The sequence below is a fragment of the Magnolia sinica genome, chromosome 1 (genome assembly GCF_029962835.1).
Source record: "Magnolia sinica isolate HGM2019 chromosome 1, MsV1, whole genome shotgun sequence".
Lineage (NCBI taxonomy): Eukaryota > Viridiplantae > Streptophyta > Magnoliopsida > Magnoliales > Magnoliaceae > Magnolia > Magnolia sinica.
This window is the reverse complement of record NC_080573.1, coordinates 122781521-122801702: the sequence shown is the minus strand read 5'-3', so window position 1 is coordinate 122801702 and position 20182 is coordinate 122781521. Positions and strand designations below refer to the sequence as shown.

The 20182-nt window shown below is 38.8% G+C and overlaps 1 protein-coding gene across 1 annotated transcript in view; it reads left to right on the top strand.

Annotated features, from left to right (window-relative positions):
• The window catches only part of LOC131256565 (axial regulator YABBY 5-like), a 49084-nt gene extending 36023 nt beyond the window's left edge, over nt 1–13061 (top strand). Inside the window, exon 7 of the mRNA XM_058257457.1 lies at nt 12740–13061. Within this exon, the coding sequence (XP_058113440.1) occupies nt 12740–12778 (39 nt within the window). The 3' untranslated portion in view covers nt 12779–13061. The remainder of the gene's footprint in view (nt 1–12739) is intronic.
• Nucleotides 13062–20182: the final 7121 nt, after the last annotated feature.

The following is a 20182-nucleotide window of genomic DNA, read 5'->3' as shown; positions in this document are numbered from 1 at the left end:
CATGGGTCTACTTCGGGTAGGTTTAGCCCAAGATTTAATGGGTGGAAATTGACTAATTTGGAGTGCAAATCGTTGAACCTATTCAGACATATATTTAATGTAAATAAAAAGCTATAATTAGATGAATTTGGGTTAGAGGTCATGATTAGGTAGGTTTAATGCATGATCAATAGTTAAAATTGGGGGAGTTATGAATCAATGGTTGGTTTTGTATGCACGAGTGGTAAGAGTGAACATGTACATGCACATACATATTTATACACTGAATTATAATTATTAATTTAAAATTAATCCAGTTCATAAGTGGGTTAATTTTCTACATATATCAATGGTTGACACTAGACGGATTTAACACACAAACCAACGATCACCCTTTGCACAGATTGATAGATGCATAGATAGTCTGGCACGAATATATGTATAAATGTATGGATGGATGGATGCATGTATGCTTAAATGTATGGATGAATGCATGGATGTATGCATATATACACAAATGGATACGACTGTACATGAATGCATACAAGGTTTGTTATAACTTTTTTTTTTTTTTTTTAATAACTTGAGTGCTTTGCGTCTCATTGTAAATCTTGTGTTTCATGCGTGTACAAAGCACATTGAAATTGACCGCACTTTCTTGGAGAAAGGGTCGAATTGGGTGCTCTTGTTACACAATTTATTTCCTCTTCCTAGCAATTCACTAATATCTCCACTAAGCTACTTGCAAAGACTATTTTCTAGGAACTGTGCACAAAAGGTGTCCTATCACTTCTGATGAGGAAGGATTCTAAATCCTCAACACATGTGGGGTCACATAGAGAGGTCTCCTTCTTATTATTCTCCTCTACTTCCTCTATTGTAATCTCCTTCTCTACTTCTTCCTTATAATCTCATTATTCTACTCTACTACGGGAGAGAAGATTCACAGTACGGTTGATGTGTGAATGCCTCTCATCTTCTTTCTCTTTACAAAAATAAAATAAAATCAAAGATAAGTATTATCAACTAAGGGTGTTTACTGGACAATAACTTTGTGTATCATCATACCATCTCTATGATGATATGATGATACATCACAAAATAAATAAATAAATACCATCTTAGCATGTGGACCCTAATGGTGGGGCGCGTGCCGAGTCTTGATAGAGGCTAAGGCAACTTGGATTCTAGAATTAATTTCTTTTATTACCTTTGTTATTTTAACTTTAAGGTTGAATATCATAAAATTTCATAATAATCAATCAGTCTAATTTGGTGCAATCAACACACCCCTTTTTTAAAAAATAAAAAACAAAAAAAAATGAAAGAAAACCATTTCATTGCAAAACAAAGGGGACTATACATGTAAATTCGGGAGGGCCGTCCCCAAGGGACCCTAAATTGTGCATTGTATGATTTATTCCCCTATGTGAAGAAATAGAAGTTGAAACCATGGCCAGGTGGACTTGGAGATATCCAATACCTATCTATTCCTTGAATGTATTAATCTAAACATGCTGTCAATCACCATTAGGGTCCCAGGAGAGTTATTTGTTTCACCAGGTGGGCCATTCAAAACAATAAAGGAGATATGGGAGGAGGCATAACATACCTCTATCTATTGCCTAGTATAAATATATGTATCGTGATAGAACGGTTTGCTAATTCCTCATATGTGCGGACATGGAACACATGTAAGATCTGAGATTTCCTTAAGGTCGGTTAGACTTTTTTTTTTTTTTTTTTAAATGCTGTCAATCCCCATATTCAATTCCAAGCTTGATTTACGCCAAACATTTAGTAAGCAACCTTTTCATGGGCCAGACTCCAAAAAGCAAAGCTATCAAATGATCATAGCCATGCTATGCATATGATATTTCCGTTAAATAGTTAAATATCATGTATTTGCCCATTCCCTTCTCACCATTCATTTGTGGATGCTTAAGATAATCTTATCACCATAAGTTTTGGGGTTATGTCTGATCCATGGGGTTGTTATTGGCCAGTGGTCCAGATCATCATAAATTCAACAATTTTTAAAAAAATAACCAATGATTTTATTGATGTTACATTCCGGCGAGCTACCACAAAAAGGTTGGGAACCCACCTATCATTTTTATTTTTATTTTTTCAAAAGGGTTTGGAGGCAAAAGGTTGGGAACCCACCTATCAATTGAGCACATATACAAGTAAACAAACTAAACGCAAGTGACCCAACAACGGGGAGCAAAATACAGAAGGGTCAGCCTGAACCCTTCATATTGCCCTTTCCTTTTCTAGTGAAACCAATCCTTGCATTGTCCAATGTTAGGGATCCCCTAATCAGCGTACGTAACTTACTAGAGAGGAATGTGATGAAGTTGATCACTGTCTTCCTCAGGGAATAACTACTTCGAATCCACGGAACTCTCTACACTCCTCACATAGCTTCCTCAAATCCACGAGGGATAAAAATAAAATTAAAATAATAAAATTAAAATTAAAAAAAATGGTAGAAATAATTTCTAATAAATTCAAAATAAATTGATTGATGATAAAAAGAGAAATTACAATCATTTAAATAATAAACTCAAACACCCTAAAATCATGACTTACTATAAATAGTAAACTTATTATTTAAATAATGAACTCAAACAGGAAGTGGCCCCTCCATTGTTCGTCGCACAACCCCTGGCTTGATCCTTTGGGAGATTTGGAGAATGAGGAATTCAGCCAAATTTGATGGTGCTAGCTCAAGCAGCAACAAGATCATCAACAGGGTTAAGTGACTTCTTTGTCACCTCTTTCAGGACTCCCCTCTGCTCAGGCCACTCCCCCAACACCTCGGTCTGCCCTACACCCCCAATCCGACCAAACGTTGTTATCCAGTGAAATGGAGCAGGCCGCCTTTGGGCTGGGTAAAATTCAATATTGATGGGGCTGCATCTGGGAATCCAGGCCTGTCTTGGGGTGGGGGGATTTGCAGGAACTCTAATGGCGATTTGATGTTTGCATTCCATTCGGGGTATATGGTCGAGACTCCAACAACAGGGAGGAATTGCGAGCCCTTTATGATGCCATGGTTTTTAGTGTTTCTTAGGAGTTGGTTAACGTGATTATTGAGTCTGAATCTTCCTTTGTGGTCGATGTGATAAATGGCTCTTCGCAACCTCATTGGAAATGGGACTACTGGCTGTGGAGAATCAAGGAGCTGAGGTGGAAAGCAAATTTCACCATCTCGACGATCCCCCGTGAGGTTAACGGGCCGGCGGATGGTCTTGCTAGAGCGGGAGCTGTGAGTCAATCTTCTTTCTGGACCATCAACTGCGCAAATCTTCCTAGGCTTATTCGGGGTCTCTACTTCCTGGATAAAGCCGGGATTGGAGCTCTCAGGGAACTCTGATTTGGATCCTCTCTTCGTACTCTTTTTTTCTTTCATCTGTAAAGTAATAGGATAGGTGGCTAGGCCCTTTTTTTGTCGGCCCACGCTCGCCCAAAAGTTGCTCATTTTGTAAATTTGTTCATGATATCAATACAACTTCAGCTTTCCCCAAAAAAAAAAAATTTTTATTATTTATAGATGGTCACCATTCATATTAGACTTCATGGTTTTCGGCGAAAAATAGTAAGTGTCTAGTTTGGCCTAACCATGTTATTCTCCTAATTTTTTTTACGCCCTTTTCATGTTCAGAATGACTTCTACAGCTCAAAGGATCAAAAGTTATACTTGAACAAAAACTTACTATTTATAGTAAAAACAAAAATAAATTGGACTTCCGACCGTCGATTTGATGGAATCGAACAAATACGGTGGGGGAAACCCGGTGTAGCAAGTTGGTTGCCTAAAGTAGCTTCTCCTACCCTAAAATCATATATGATATGTCGAAATACTCATCCCGGTTTATGAGATATGACTATTTTAAAGTTCTGGCGGTCTGGATCATTTCTGCCTCGGCCTTCACTGGTCCATCTCTGCCATGAAAGTGTCTGCGACCCACTCTACATCACTTACCATGACATTTGTACAAACCATTGGGATGGCCATCACTTGCTTAGCTTGGCCAGACCATCTACCATGGAGTTATCTTTCCAAGGGAATGGAAGTATCTCAGATTTAGGGAAGACTGTTTGGATAGAATGGAGCCTATCCTATACCAAACATTCTAGGAGTTAGCAGTTCATGGATCCATTATCGCATCCACAACGATACATGAGTCTGTCTCTACTACTATGTTAGATAGTCCTCAAATAAATAAATAAAAAGTCTTCCATCTTGCCCAACTGGCTCTTCATACTTAAACCATATAAAACAATGTAAGCGGGAGTTAGTGTGATGACTTGTAAGGTCACATCATTTCCAAAATTAGAAATTCTATGTTAGCACATTATAAAATAATATATGAAGAAAAGTCCAGTCATAGTGAATAGTATGGCAGGCTGATAGGGGCCTCGCACCAAGGACTACAACTCATGTTACTTCCACACTTGACGTTCTTTTTTTAACAAAAGCTGAGTTTTCATATTAGAGAAAACCTGAGGTACACCTAAGCCATTCGGATAGGGTCAACAAGAAAAAAAAGGGGCCTATCTATCATATTCTATACAAAGATTTACTACGAAGCATCCTAATTGAGCCTAACCCAACTTTATCCAGAACCATTCTACCTTTGACTAGGCGAGGAAGATTTGACGGATCCCAGAATAAGCTGCTAACTTGTTTCAGGCTACCTTCCTTGACCAGCCCATTTGCCGGCCCATTCACCTCTCTCGGGATATAAGAGAAGTAAAAATTACCCCTTCTTCCGAGCGACTTGATCCTGTCCAACCAATACCTGCAAGTCCAAGCTAGATTGGACTAGCCCAAAATACATTCAACCAGCCATTTGGAATCTGATTCGACTAACACATTATCGATTATGAGATTAACACACAATTCCAAACCTTCGAACATAGCCCGCATTTCGGCCATATTGTTGGAAGCATTCCCGTACCCTGATGAAGTAATTCCAAGATGATAAACTCCTGATCACAAATAATCACATACTTATTGGAGATTGTAGCCCATGAATGTGTATATCAAAACTTTATTTACGCAGCCACAATCCGAATATATAAGAGAACGTTAACATTACAATAATAACCACTAAAATTTTACTAACGAAATCAAATAAAACAAAATAAATTCCAATCCATTTTTGGACTTTTACAGGGTAGAGCACCCGTGGACCTTTTTTAGGGATTAACCCAAGGCAAACATCATGATATTTTTGAACCTACCAACGCAGGGAACCGTACATCCAACATTTTAAAGATTCAGATACAGCACCCAAGTGTACATTCACTTAATCTTAAAATAAAGGAAATACAACTTTCATCCTGTAACATGGGACATGGATTGAATATTTATATACGACATATCCTGGAATATGAGCCAAGGGTCGAACATTCATAAATGTTAAATTCACAAATGTTACACATCATACACATCCTTTTGGAAATAACCCTGAGCAGAGCACCCATAACAAAATAATTTAATGATCCTTTTAGAGCAGAGCACCCATAACTTAAATACATTCAAAAGCATGTAACAAAATCAAATGAATATAAAAAAATGAATATTAACAATAAAAAATTGCATTATACATCACGTACAACCATAAAAAAAAAATTAAATCAATGGTATGAAATACATAAGCAAGGGAATCAATCTTAATAATGTAGGGTTTTCAACGTGGAAGATTACCTGTTATAGCTCGTAAACAATCTAATGTTGTATAAATCTGATATGCAGCTTAAATAGGTAGATGTCTCCCTAAATTAGAGACAATGACCAAAAAAAATAAAGATACAATGAAAATCCGTTTCAACTCGAAAATCTGTTTCAACTCAAATGTTCACGAAAGGGTATATAAATGTCTCAATTAATCATCAACCTGAACAATTCAGATTCCCTTAAGGATTCCAAACGTGAGTAATCAAATTGAAAAAAATTAGAATTCTAAGTTCTAAGGTTTATCTCTGAGAGAACAAGAAAAGAAAAATGAAACCAACTCACTGAGTTGACATGATGTCGTGCTAACAAGGGATTGAAAAGAAGTCTATGGTGCAACAGTTGCAAGATGCAATAAGTGTAACTGTTTGGATGGTGGGAAGATCTTACCTCAGGGTTAATATGGATGAACAGATAGAGCTTCTGAGGTTAGTTCGACTAGGCATGCCAACGACGATTGAATGGCAAGTCGACTCAATCGATTACAAGTCAACAAGCTCTCTCTCTCTCTCTCTCTCTCTCTCTCTCTTTCTTCTTCTGCTTCTTCTTCTTTTTCTTTTTCTTTTTCTTCTTCTACTTCTTCTTCTTCTTCCTTTCTTTCTAATTTCTTTCTTCTTTCCTTCTCTTTCTTTTCCTCTACTTCAAGAGAAATCCAGCAAGAGTTTGGACAACCGAGTTCAACTCAACCTAGTTGAGTCCAGTGGGTCGAACTAGACAGCTTGGCAGTGGAGTTATGAGAACACTCTCTCTCTCTCTCTCTCTCTCTCTCTCTCTCTCTCTCTCTCTCTCTGTCTCTCTCTCTCTCTCTCTCTCTCTCTCTCTCTCTCTCTATTTCTTGATGTGAGCATATTATTTTTTAACTTTCCACTTTCGGAGCATGGGAGTAACAAGCGTCGTTTTCAAACGGGTTATGATCAAATGTATTGTGCACAAGATTGTCTTGATGTTGATTTTAACTTTCCACAGATATGAATAAAGATCCGATCTTGGATAGATTATGATGATCTAATATGCATCAAGAGGGCCACACAATGAATGGTTTGGATTGTTGAATAGCTGCTACACTAGGAAAAACGATGGTGCTTCATAGCAATGAAGAAGGGTCGGCTTCAATGGTGGATTCGTAGGCAGGTGATTTTTCTCTATTTTAATTCTGATGGATGGTGAGGACTGATGTTAAGAAGCTTAAAAAGGCATAAAAACAAAGGTTCATAGTTGTTCATCCTGTGGGTCATGAGGAGAAAGTGTTTTGGCTTTCACGCACTGAAAATGGTGAGTAGAAGACGAAGGAGCAATGTTTTGATTAACTAGTGATGAGGTGACTTGTTGGAAGATTAAAGACCATTAAATGGTGGAATGGAGAGAGGAGTTGAAAGGATGAGCTATAGATGTCCTAGAGGGGGGTAAATAGAACAATATGAAATATTTCGATACAATGCAGAATAATTAAACAATTATACTCAATTGCTTAGAGTATTGAATTCTTGATATCAAATAGTTCATAGGACAACCTTCTCCTAAAAGATTTAGGTAGGACGACCTTATTTCACAACGTCTTTGAAATCAAAATATCAAACTTAGCAAGAGCTAATCAATTACAAAACAGGCATATAAATAATTAAAATAATCACCACAATGTACAAAGGAATTATAGTGGTTTAGTGCTTAAACCCACAACTACTCCACTCTCAAAATTACTACTCTCACAATTTTGGTTTTCACTATTTTAAGGTTTTCACAGGGTCACCTTAATAACCTGATACAGTTCTTATGATTTTCACAGACTATCACAACAAAACCTACTTTGTTATTTTCATGGGATCAACATAAAACAACTCGCTGAGATTTTCGGGCTATCTCAGAAAAACTCAAAATGAAATGAATATCAATACAGTACTTATATTCAAATGGTGAACGAAGATGTTACTGTAGCCTGATCACAGCAATCTTCTTTCTTGGGGTATTGATGAAGCCATGTATGAGTTCAAGCTAAAAAGAATATAGGAATATAATGTGTTTTCAATATATAAGCAAAACTTTAATTTCTGCAAATTCTATTCTCTTAATCTCAAGTGGAGTTTACATAACTCTCTTAAAAATAATTAAATCTAACTTTAGAAAGGGAATAAAATAAGCTACTAGAATATTAGAATTACCACACAAATAGCTTTAAGAAGGGCCTGGCTTTCTCTTTTTCTTTAAAGAGTTTTCTCACTGATTTTTGTTGTAGAAATGAATGAGAGAAGACTTCTATTTATTGCCAAATGTTTTAGAAATTCGGCTGGCCTGAGTGTTGGTTCGACTAGCTGGATTCAAATGATTTGTTCCAACGGCACTCGGATTTCGTGGGATAAGATCTTTTAAAAATTCGGCTGGCCAAACCCAACGTTGGGTTGGCCAAATTTGCCACGAAAAATCTATATCAATATATAAACTTGCCCAAATTATGTTGGATTAGTCAAAGGTAGTTAAGCTAGCCGAACTAAATGTCGAGCTGGCCTAACTAGACTGTATTTTACTTGAAAATATGTTCATTACAACGCTATGTGAAATATACCTAACCTAGGATTAATTTAAGGTTATACCACTTGATGGTTGACTCATACGAAGTGTCCTAATCATGTCTTTTTATGCATTGAGATATTGAGTCTTCCTTGAGATGCTTGATCGAGTCGATAATAGCTTTTCATGAGTTGTCGAAGTGTATCTTCATGAGTGTTTATGGTCCTTTCAGGACTATGAAATTTGACAATCTTAATTGTGCCTAAGTACTTATAGGGGTCGAATGGCAACTCGTGGTTGATGGATTCTTGATGTGGATGACGAAGATGGCAGTGGCGTTTTGTTATAGCTGAAAAAACTTGATCTGTATCTCCTCCTGAACGGTCCAGATCATCGTGATGGAGCTTGTGGATGATGTAAATCAAAGTTCAAGAGCAGTTTAGGTGGTGGGTTCACAAATTGAAGAATTTTGATGTTGCACTTGTTAGAGGCACAAAGACAGTGTTTATTGGTTAGCTATTGACAGCAGAGTAAGGTTAGTGTTTTAGGAGTTGTTAGTTGAAAGGCATTGGATGACTGAGATCGTATAAGAAAATTTCACACGGATTGCGAAATAAGGACGTCATGTGCGGCTTTGCCATCGAGAGAAGGAAGGAGTCATGCGGATGAAGTCTTGTAACTCATGGATTGCAGTTGGAAATATGATTGATGGTTGGGGTCCATCGAGTTGGTCGAGAGGACTTAAATTTGTCTATCAGTTTTGTAGGGGTGAGATGGTTTAAGAGATCAAATCGTGGTTTGATCAAAGATTCAAAGTTGGTCGCACATGGAGTTTCAACTCAAGGGGCGTCAACGGATAGGGTTTCATGATGGTTCAATTTGGATGGACAGTACAGATCGAGGCGATAGGTCTCTTAACTTGATGGATGGTGCATAGTTGATGGGTTAGGGCATGCGGTTATTGGTGTCAAAACTAAAACCGAAGGAGGAGAATGAGAGAGAATGTTAAGGAGGGAGTTGGGTCATGGAAGGGTTTTCAGGAAATCCATTATGTTCATCTGTTATGATGCTCAAGATTAGGTCATGGCCCCAAAAATGGAGCTGATACAAAGTTCAAGTGGGCCACACCATTGAAAATAGTGGGATTAGGTACCCACCGTTTAAAAGAAAATTGGCTTGTTACATTCTACCCCCTGAACAAAATTGTCCCCGAAATTTAAGATACACACTAATACGCTCAAGTCGGATGGTGCGCCATGCGAATTGGTGTACCTTGTGCTAACATTTCCTCTAGTCATGATTCATCTTCAAGTAGCGGCTTGTATGTTCGTGTGTTGAAGCTTGCTCCTTTCTGGCAACGTGATGGCGTATCCTTAAATTCACAAATGAGATGGTGGTATCTTGGTTGAGGTTGTTGTTACTGAGGATGAGTCTATTTGGGGTCTTGTTTGCTGTGAGCACGATGGAGGTCGTTGATGTAGTTGTCGAAGTTGTCATGGCGGTCCTTAGTGTAGCTGAGATGGTTATTGCAAAGGTCTTTTGATGTTGTTTTTGGCAGGGTACTTGACGTGGTTGTGGAGAATCCAAGTGTTGTGGTTGGTTCAACGAACAATGCGATTGAGATTCTGAATGTTGTGGTAGCTAGTATAGGCGGTTGATGTTGTCCTTTGATCCTTAGTCCGTTGCGCGATGGTAATTGGTGTGATCTGAATCTAGATCCTAGCTTCCTTCTTTATCTATTTGTGACTCTTTATCTAACCTAGATTGACTAATCTACTTTAGGAGCTTCGGCGTATGGCTGTGGAGCATTATTCGTTGGTGTGTTGAGTCATCGTATTGTTGGGCAGTGGCATTGCATGCTTGCATCTGTGGATCTATGGTAGTGTTGGGTCGTCATAACCTCAAGATGGATCTTCATATTACGAAGGCATGTCCACATAGGGTTGAATCGTATTGTCTGAGGGTGGTGCCATGACATAGATGTGTTCTCGAGTATGAGGTTGTGGCGCTTGTCCTCAATGCCTTAGTTGCTTATGCTAGGGAGACCTAATCTATAGTTGTGGCTGATGAGGTGTCCCTGCGATGTCTTGTGAACTGTTCTTACTATGTTGATCCTGAAGAAAGCTGTGGCGGTGTGGATATTATGACTAGAATGATCTCGAGGATGTCGATTGTGTTAAAGAGTACGGTGGGGATAGTTGGTATGTAAATAGTAGTGCAGTCTACGGGGTGGCCCGTAGACTTCTTGAGGTGTTGGTCCTTGATTCTATGGTTAGCAATGATGAGACAATTATTGACATTGAGGCGGAGGTGTCCCTCGAGTCCACAAATGTATCAGTTGTTGGATGTGAAGACGAAAAACATGCTGGTACTGCAGGTGAGGCGATTGGCCTAGATGTGCAACGTTGTCTTCAGATCCTTAGTTGTAACAAGCTTTCTGGGAGTAAGGATGTTGGAAATGCGGTCCCAGTCGGGTTTAACCATATGATGGATTCTACCTTACCTAGTAACCAAAAAATATTCTAGGGTTTACTACTTCATTCATAAGAAATCTGCTCTTACAGCCAGCAAGTCCAAGCATTCCTAATGAAGCATCGTAACTTGTATCGTTATAGAATTAATCTACGATTGGTTGGACAAGCATACTACATATACTAGATATTCATAAGATTGCAAGGGAAGGATTTGGTGGTTGGAGTTGGTATACATGAAGATTTAAGAGGATCGAAGTTGAGATATGTGTTAAGATTGAATGTAGAAAATTTTAGGTTCTGATGATGCTCGTCACATTGATTTTTTTGATAGTTTTGAATATTTGATTGGTCTCTAAATTTTTTTTATTGATGAATTTATGAGTCTACTATCACTATGTAAAATTTCAGCCTAATATGATGTCTATAGAAAATCCTAAAATTCAATTAGTGGGCATTGTTCGGAAACATATAATTTCCTACTAGTTTTCTAATAACAAAAAATAGGCACAACAAAAGTTTATAATTATATTTTTTAATTCTTGAAACTAGACTTATCAAGGTATGACCTAACTTTGAATTACCTTGATTGGAGTTGTAATTTAATAGTTATGATTTTTCGAAGACACATATTTTGTATTTTCCATTGTTGTCTGACAAAATGTGGGGGCTAAAAACCTTAAAATTATCTAGAGTCCATATTCGAGTTTATATTTTGATATAAGGTGTAAATAGGGTTAGATGTTATAGCGAGATTGATGCAAGGGATGCTAAATTTGAATTTCTATACTTAACTGTTCAAAAAAAAAAAAAAAAACAAGGGGTCCTAAGTTTGGGTCTCTAATTCAATCTATGCTTAGGATTAACATCTGGTGTAATGTACACCTAAGTTCCTCATGAGAATTGAAAGCCTAAGCTTTGATACCAATTTGTCATGCCCCAAAATATAGTACCCGAGTTGGCCAATCCTGAACCTAAATTCTAGGATTGTGAGTTGTATTTAAACAAAATATATATTGCAACCCACATAATTTTAATAGATTTTCATGAAATCAAAGCATCTAAAAGGTGAATCATCATTGTCATTAAATAATTGTCTACTATTCAATTATTTAATATTTAATTACAACGATATTAAAAATAATAATAATAAGATACATTGAAATTCAACTAGTACTCAAATAAATAGAAATGAAAGTCTTTCATCTTTCTCAACTAGCTTTTTTTATTTTTATTTTTATTTTTTTAAATTAAAAAACCAAGTATTTCGATTAAACTAGCTCTTCATGCACAAGCCCTACAAAACAATCTAAGCGAGTGTTAGCACGAGGGCTCATAGGGTCACATTATTTCCAAAATTGAAAATTCTACGGTAACACATTATAAAAGAATACATGAATAAAAATCAAGTCGTAGTGCATAGTATTGCATGTCGATGAGGGACTTGCACCAAGGACCACAACTCATGTTAGTCCCATACCTAACTTGTGAAGTGATTCGAAGATGATAGAATCTTAATCCCGAATAGTCCTATACCTATTGAGGGTTGTGGCCCACGAATGTGTATATCAAAACTGTATTTCAGCATAGATTAAAGGCACCCGGTTTCAACAGTCCTATCCCACCCTATCCCCTCCTTGGGTGGGATGCTTCATTTTTTTTAGAGCTTTTGTTTGGTTTTCATTTTTGAGTTATATGATAGGCGGGTCACTGGCCTTTTTGTGGGGCCCCACTTGAATGTGTATTGGTCTCCTTACCTTTAATAAAATTTCTCATTTTTCTTTTTTAAAAAAACTATAACATGCCAACATTACGCATAGACAGTACAGAAACGCTCCCAAAGAGATGTCAAACAAGGAATCTTATTGGGTGAGTGATTTTCCAAGCCCTAGGGTGAGTGAGTACCCAAGCTACCTCATTTTCTTATTGTCATTTGGCCAATGCTTTCTTTATACAAATTATAGCAATAAAGTTCATCTTTCTTTAGATTCTACTAACTTGAATGGCATACCTGATCTTCTCGAGTTGGTTTTTACAGGGATCGGATAAGCATTTGATGAGAAAGGGAACAATATGAAGCAAATGATAGAACTCCATTAACCGTTCGGGACCCTCAATCATGTGTCCAATGTCCTCATCAGGGTAAAATGGAGCATTCATTCTTCCATGTACTTAATTGTTTCGGAAGGAGACGAAAACTTCTATTTGTCTTCCATATGCTTGTTATGTTAAGAACTTTATTTGGTTCTTTTATTTTCATTGAAGTTCATAAGCGGCTTTCTCATTGTTATGTTGACAATATCCTTTGGCTGGCTGGTCATAGTTCTTGCTGTGTATCAATCTAATGCCAATTTGTGTTTTGCTTTGGAGTTTTCAGCTAACAAGATGCAATTTATGTTTCGGGGGGGGGGGGGGGGGTGGGGTTGCAAGAAATGGAATCCTACCCACAGCAGGCTTCCATTTTCACATTATCTCTAACTCGTTGAGATGCATGAGACAGCGGGGGACGAGTGCGGATCATCTGTGTTGAAGACACAAGAAATTCCAGTGCTGTCGCTTCTCATTCAACCACGAATTTTTTCTGGATCCCACCATGATTTTTGTGTAAGATCTACACCATTGATCAATTTTTCTAGATAAATATAGAGAATGATCCTAAAAATGAGGTACATCGAAAGCTCAAGTGGATCATGCCACAGAAAGCAGCAGGGATTGAACAAACCACCATTGAACCTTTCCTAGGCCAACCCTAAGGCTTATTTTACATCATACGTGTTCATAAGATCCCACATACCTGGATGAAGTTAAAATACAAATATCATCGGCGAAGACGTGGACCAATGATTAGCTGGAGTCATCTGGGATGATGTGGACCAATGAGAAGCCATCGTACTGAATTTTCCTGTGCCCTTTAACACAGACGATCGGCACTTGCGGGGGACATGTTTCACTTGGGGACTTGGGAAACTTCCCAAATGTACTACTTTTTCAGGTGCATCCAAACAAAATTTCCTGATTTGCACCCTCAGAGAAATGATCGACGGTCCAAATTCTATGCTCGAATAGTCCGAATCGTTGATCACGGTATGATGTTTCATATATAACTCAAATACATAATAAATGATCCCACGAATGAACAGTTGAAATAGAACTTGTCAACTGTCCAGGTGCAACGAAAGATTGTTCGTTCATCAGAGCTAACCAATATGATTTTGGCGCTATCCCATCAGATGACAGACGATGGTTTGGATGGTTGGGACTTGGATTGACGTACATATGGTCAGGAATCTTATTTTGATTGCACATCAGGATTCCTATCAGTTATCAATGGATGGTGCGAGATAACCTTCCATTTTCTACTACGAACACAATCTTTCCCTCCCAATTTGCTGCCCAAAATTTGGTGATTCATCTACCGTTCACGTGGCGCATGCATGTAGAGCAGTCCCGTCTTGTTGGAACGTTGATTGCGTCCTCCCCACCGTCCAGCGGATCTGTGGAGGGTCCCACCGAGATGTATCTGTTTATCCACGCCGTCCATCCCTTTTCTCGGGACATCTTAAGGTATGATACCAGAAAAAAGCTAGGTCTAACGCTCAAGTGGACCACACCAAGTTAGGAAATTGTGTTGCATTGAATGCTTCATCTGTGGTGTGGTCCACATGAGTGTTGGATCTACCTCATTCAAAGGCTCATACCTTAAAATCGTTCGATAAAATGGATGGACAGCATGGATAAACGGATACATTACGGTACCCTCGACAGATCTGCTGGACGGTAATCCGTCCAGGCGGGGCAAGACGCAATCCGCCTTCGGCTTGCTGACGTAGTTAACAAGAAAACAACCGCATTATTATGATTTTGCGGCAATGAACGGGAGACAATAAAATGGTTACTGATCTAAATTCAATGGTGAAAATCAGATGGCTAGGATGTCCGATTAGGATGATTTTCTGACCTTGCTCCATTCACAATGGCCCATAATTTATACCTTCTGTATTGCTTACATGGATGAAAAGGGGGGAATAACCCATGCAACAAAAACCTGTGGGGCCGACTGAGATGTCAAGCTGTCTGACATCCACTCCATCCATCAGTTGCCCCATCTCTGTTAAAGGATGTGAGAGAGAGAGAGAAGAAGAAGAAAAAAAAAAAAAAAGAATGAAAAAAAAAAAAAAAGAAAAGAAGAAAAAAAGAAGAAAAAAGAGGAAGATCCAAAAATCAAGCGGAACATATCGTAGGAAAAGACTGCATATGAGGAGGCACAACTAGAGGTGTACGCAAGTCAAGTTAGCTCGTTACCTCTTCGGATCGACTCGGAAAAGCTTAACTCGACTCGGATTGAAACTGTGTTCGAGTCGGGTTGAGCCCGTTTTAATGAGCTCGAAACATTTCGAGTCGAGTGCAAGTTGGACTTAGCTCGACTCGACTCGATTAGGCTCGGTTTGACTCGGATCAATTTTTGAGTCAAGTATATATAAGTTTTTTGTAAAAAAAATTCTTACCCGTTCGCCTAACTCTAACCCCAACGGCCAGTGCCAAATCCTTTCGGCCGTTCGCCCAAATCCTCTCGCCCATCCATTCACCCAAATCCAAACCAACTGTTTGATGAAATGACCCAACCAACTATCGGCTGGTGGCAAGAAAGGTATGTATGTGAAACAAATACTCCCTTTTCTTGATTTTCATGTTGCCTACGAGGTGTTTGATGAAATACCTGTAAAAACCGCTGCCGCTGTTTTATAAACAGCAAGAATTTGAGATGCAGTCCATGTGTTTGTGAAAATGTCACAGAGACGAACTCACCTCGATCTTGGCTCGAACTTGGCTCGAACTGGCTCGATCTACTGACCGAACCGAGCTGAGCTGGCCTATCAGACTCGATGACCGAGCCGAGCCGAGTTTGAGCTGGGGTCGGCAAGTGGCTGAGCCAAGTCGAGCTATGCCAAGCTCAACTCAGATCGACTCATGTACACCTCTAGGCACAACATTGAAATCTTCTTTGGCCCGCCAAAATCTTGGATCGGACTAATACATTATTTCCCATCTATCCTGGTAGAACTCACTTTATGATCGGTTTGGATGGCCTATGAATATCAACGTGGAACCTGAAACGTTTCACCGGCTGGCATCCCCATCCTCACTATTTCCCACAGTGTTATTCACTTGAGTTTTTAGATATGTCTGATTTTAGGATCATGCTCCACATGAGCTTGTACAACTCTACATGAGCTTGTACAACTGATGGACAAAGTGGATGTCGTAAAGACTTCATAGACGGTCCCACATAGCTTTTCTATTGCAAGGGTTCTTTACAGCAAGTGTTCTAGGAAAGTCGTGTAGAAAGGTGGCATAGGATTCGTGGTCAGCATCTTTCAACATATACATGAGTATTGAATAATGTCAAGTTGGGCCCATCATCCTTTAATCCAAATCATCAGTCGATGGAATCCCATGCTGGATGAAGAGTGAAAAGAGGTGTTGTATTATGAAATGGAATCCTTATATGTGAATGAGACGTGTGAGCTGGTGGAGCTTCCTATCGGCTATAAATCGATCAAGAGTAAGTGGATCTTTAAGAAGAAATGGGATAAGTATAAGGCAAGGTTGGTAGCGAATGTATATGCTCAAAGAGAAGGTATCGACTTCAGTGAGATCTTTGCGCCTATGGTGAAGCAAGTATTTATCAGATTCAGATTGGTAATGATTGTCCATTACAATCTCGAGCTGAAATATATAGATGTGAAGAGTGTTTTCCAGCATGAGGAATTGGAAGAGCAGATTTATATGAAGCAACCAGAAGAATTCGAAATACAATAGGTATATAACAAGGTTTGCATGTTGAATAGGTCATTGTACGGCCTAAAACAATCGCCTAAGCAGTGGTACAAGAAATTTGATTCTTTCATGATGAGTTAGATGTTTGCCAAGAGTGAGTATGATCATTGTATCTATTTCAAGACATTGAGTGATGTTAAGTTCATTATCTTGGTATTGTATGTTGTTGACATGCTCATTACTAGTAATAGCATGTCTGAGATCAACATATTAAAGGCTCAACTATCAGGAAATTTTGAAATGAGAGATCTGGGAGCTGCAAAGAGTTTTCTCTGCATTTACATACGCAAAGATAGAAAGAAGAGTAGGTTATTGTTATCTTACGCTGAATACCTTGAGAAAGTATTGGTGATGTATGAGATAGACAAAGCAAAGCCAGTTAGTGTTCCCCACACGACTCATTTTCGGCTATCTTTTAAATAGTGTTATGAAATGGATGAAGAAAAGCTGGTTATATCTCGTGTGCTTTATTCGAGTGAGGTTGGCAGCTTTATGTATGTCATACTCTATATAAGACCATATATTTTACATGTAGTGGGTATTGCTAGTAGATACATGTCTAACCCCGGCAAGTAATATTAGAAGGCAATGAAATTGCTACTTATATACATTTGAGTTATGAAGGATTGTCTTGACATTCGAAAAATCATTGGACAAGTTAGTAAGTTATGTAGATTCAGATTACACGGGCGGTGTGGATAATATAAGGTAAACTTTCAGTTACTTATTTTTTATTAGCAGGTGGAGCGATCAATTGGATGTCGAAGCTTAAATCTGTAGTTTCTCTTTCGATAACCGAAGCTGAGTATATGATAGTGACAAAAATATTTAAGGAAGCAATTTGGTTAAGGGGAATGATAAATCAGTCGGGGCTTCAGGAGGAGGCCATCTCGGTTAATTGTGACAGTGAAAGCACGATCAATTTGGTAAAGAACTCGGTTTACCATTCTATAACTAAACATATTGATGTGCATCATCATTTTATCTGACAGGTACTTAATGAATGATATATAACTCTTGAGAAAATTTACATAAGCGTGAATCCAGCTGACATGCTTACAAAGGTGGTTCTTGTAGAAAAGTTAGAGTTATGTGCGACTTCTCTGAATTTGGAAAAAATAGGCTGAAGACGGAATGTGCCCAAGAAGCAATGATTATAGAGCCATGATGGAGATGAAGTAGAGATGAATGATCGAATATTAGAAAAGAGAAATGGAGTGTGAAGATTGAAGACATGGTGGAGATTGTTATCTGATGTCTTAAATATTCCTGTAACAAGGTCTGTCGATGACATTGATAGACCTCTCAATTCTATTAAGCAAACGTGGATGCCATCGTTAGATGCTTGATCCCATTGAGAAAATCCTAAAAAATCATTGTTGATTGCTAAATAGTTTTAGAGTTATTACTCGATGGCATCGAAGGTGGCTTTGATGTCATCGACTGATCCTTGATGGTTGTCGATGTCATTGAAGGTCCCATCGAAGGCGCGCACAGAACTGAGTAAGTGCGCGATTTTTTTTTCATACTCTGGTTGTGGTAGTATATATACTAGGTGTAATCGGAATTATGGTTCTCCAGAATGTGCTTAAGTGTTTAAGAAGGTTTTGAAGAGAAAAAGGTTAGGGCTTTCCCTTTTGGTCTTTGATCGATAAGCTTTCGTCTCTTTTAACTTTGTTTTTTATAATACATTCTCGCTTTGTGTTGTTGTTTTTTCCTATTTGCTTCCAGTAGTTGGAACAAGAAATAGTAGGAATTGATGCTACCATTGAAAACTTCTCTTTAAATGGTAAATGAGCCTCACGGTTGGTCCTAAGAAGGTTTTAACAGTAGTTTGTTTAATCCCCACTAGTTTATGTGGTGTGGTCCACTTAAGCTTTGGATGTACTTCATTTTTGGTTTCATGCTCTATAAGTATCTGAAAAAATTAATGGATGGTGTGGATCTAAAACAAAAATCATGGTGGGACTCAGAAAAGTTTCACACATTCAGAGTTGTGGTGTAGCACACAATTTATTTGGACAGGTCCCTACTTATGGCTTAGTGGTAGACCCACGAGAGTTTTAACACTAAAGGTCATGGTTTAGGTACCCATTGTGGTGTGTGGGTGTTAGGGTGTGTGTGTAGAAAAGAAAAATAAAAAAAGTTCAGAAATTAGGCATACTTTGTTAGTTGGAGTCGTGGGAAATGACGTGTACCAATGAGAAGCGATGGCACTGGGCCTTCGGCACAAATGATTCACACACTTTTTTCTTTTTAAGTTGGATTGTGACCCAGGGACTAGAGGTGTACACGAGTTGATCAAAGTCGAGCTTGCCACAACTCGGCTCGATTCGGCCACTTGCTGACCTTAGCTTGGACTTAGCTCGGCTCGGTCCTCGAGCCTGACTGGCCAGCTCAGCTCGATTTGGTTAGTAGCTTGGGCCAGTTCGAGCCGAGTTCGCCTGTGCAACATTTTCACAAACAAATGAACTGCACTTTCAAAATCTTGCTATATGTAAAACAACAACAATGGATTTACAGGTATTTCATCCAACACCCTGTAAACAACATAAAAATTAAGAAAAAAGGGTATTTGTTTATTATACATACCTTCCTTGCCACCAGCCATACTTAATTGAGTCATTTCATCAAACACTAGGTGAGCAACAACAATATCAAAGTAACCGAGTTACCGAACTGAATCGATCCGAGTTCAATTCGAGTTGGGTTCGATCCGAGTTGAGTCATGCTCGGGCAAGCTCGAACTCGGTTCAGAATTTTTTTGAGCTAAAAAAATCAGCTTGACTCGGCTCGAACTCAGTTTTGAACCGAGTCGAATCGAGCTTTTTTGAGTCAAGTCGAGCGAGTTACCGAGATAACTCTGCTCATGTACTGCCGTGCCAGGGACAGTGGGTTCCACAATTTAGTCCCTCAAACTTGAATTCTTGTTTCCATCTGTACAATCTCCGAGTGCCTACGTGTTAAGCGTTACACACGGCCAGAGTATCATCATCTTACTCATCTCTGTCAAGAAAGAAGAGGAATCGCCTACAACAGCTCTTTTAGGCACTGCTCGAAAAAACTCAAGCTCAGTGGAGTCCACCATGTTCTATATATAAAATCCACTGCATCCATCAGGTGACAACTGTTATTTGGACAGTGTATTAGAGAATTTAATCCGATCGACATCTCATTTGGACCACATAAATGGGAAAATTGTAAAATTTCTCACAAAACTGGTAAGTTCACATGGCGTAGCCGGCCTGAGTTTTGTATCTTCTGTTCATCCTGGTAAGTTACCCCTGGTTAACGTGTTTGACTAAAGATGCACACGTGTTGGCCACAAAAACCTATGATTAGCATTGTACCGACATTGTTCCATGCGGTGTGGCCCATATGAGATGTGGATGTAGATGATGTTTTGCCTTTCAGCCTAAAACGGAGGATAGAACCTGACAGCCTGAGTGGATTTTACGTATTCAACACGGTGGGCTCCACAGACTTTTGGCTGTTTCACGCAGTAGTGCGGTAGAGATTCCCGTCCGTAAAGAAAGGCTATATATAATGATTGAAACACTGGGTGAGGGGGACGGCGGAGAATCTGAACTGTCATATCGCGTTCGTTGGCACCCAATTCTTTCAAGTCATTTCATTTCATGTC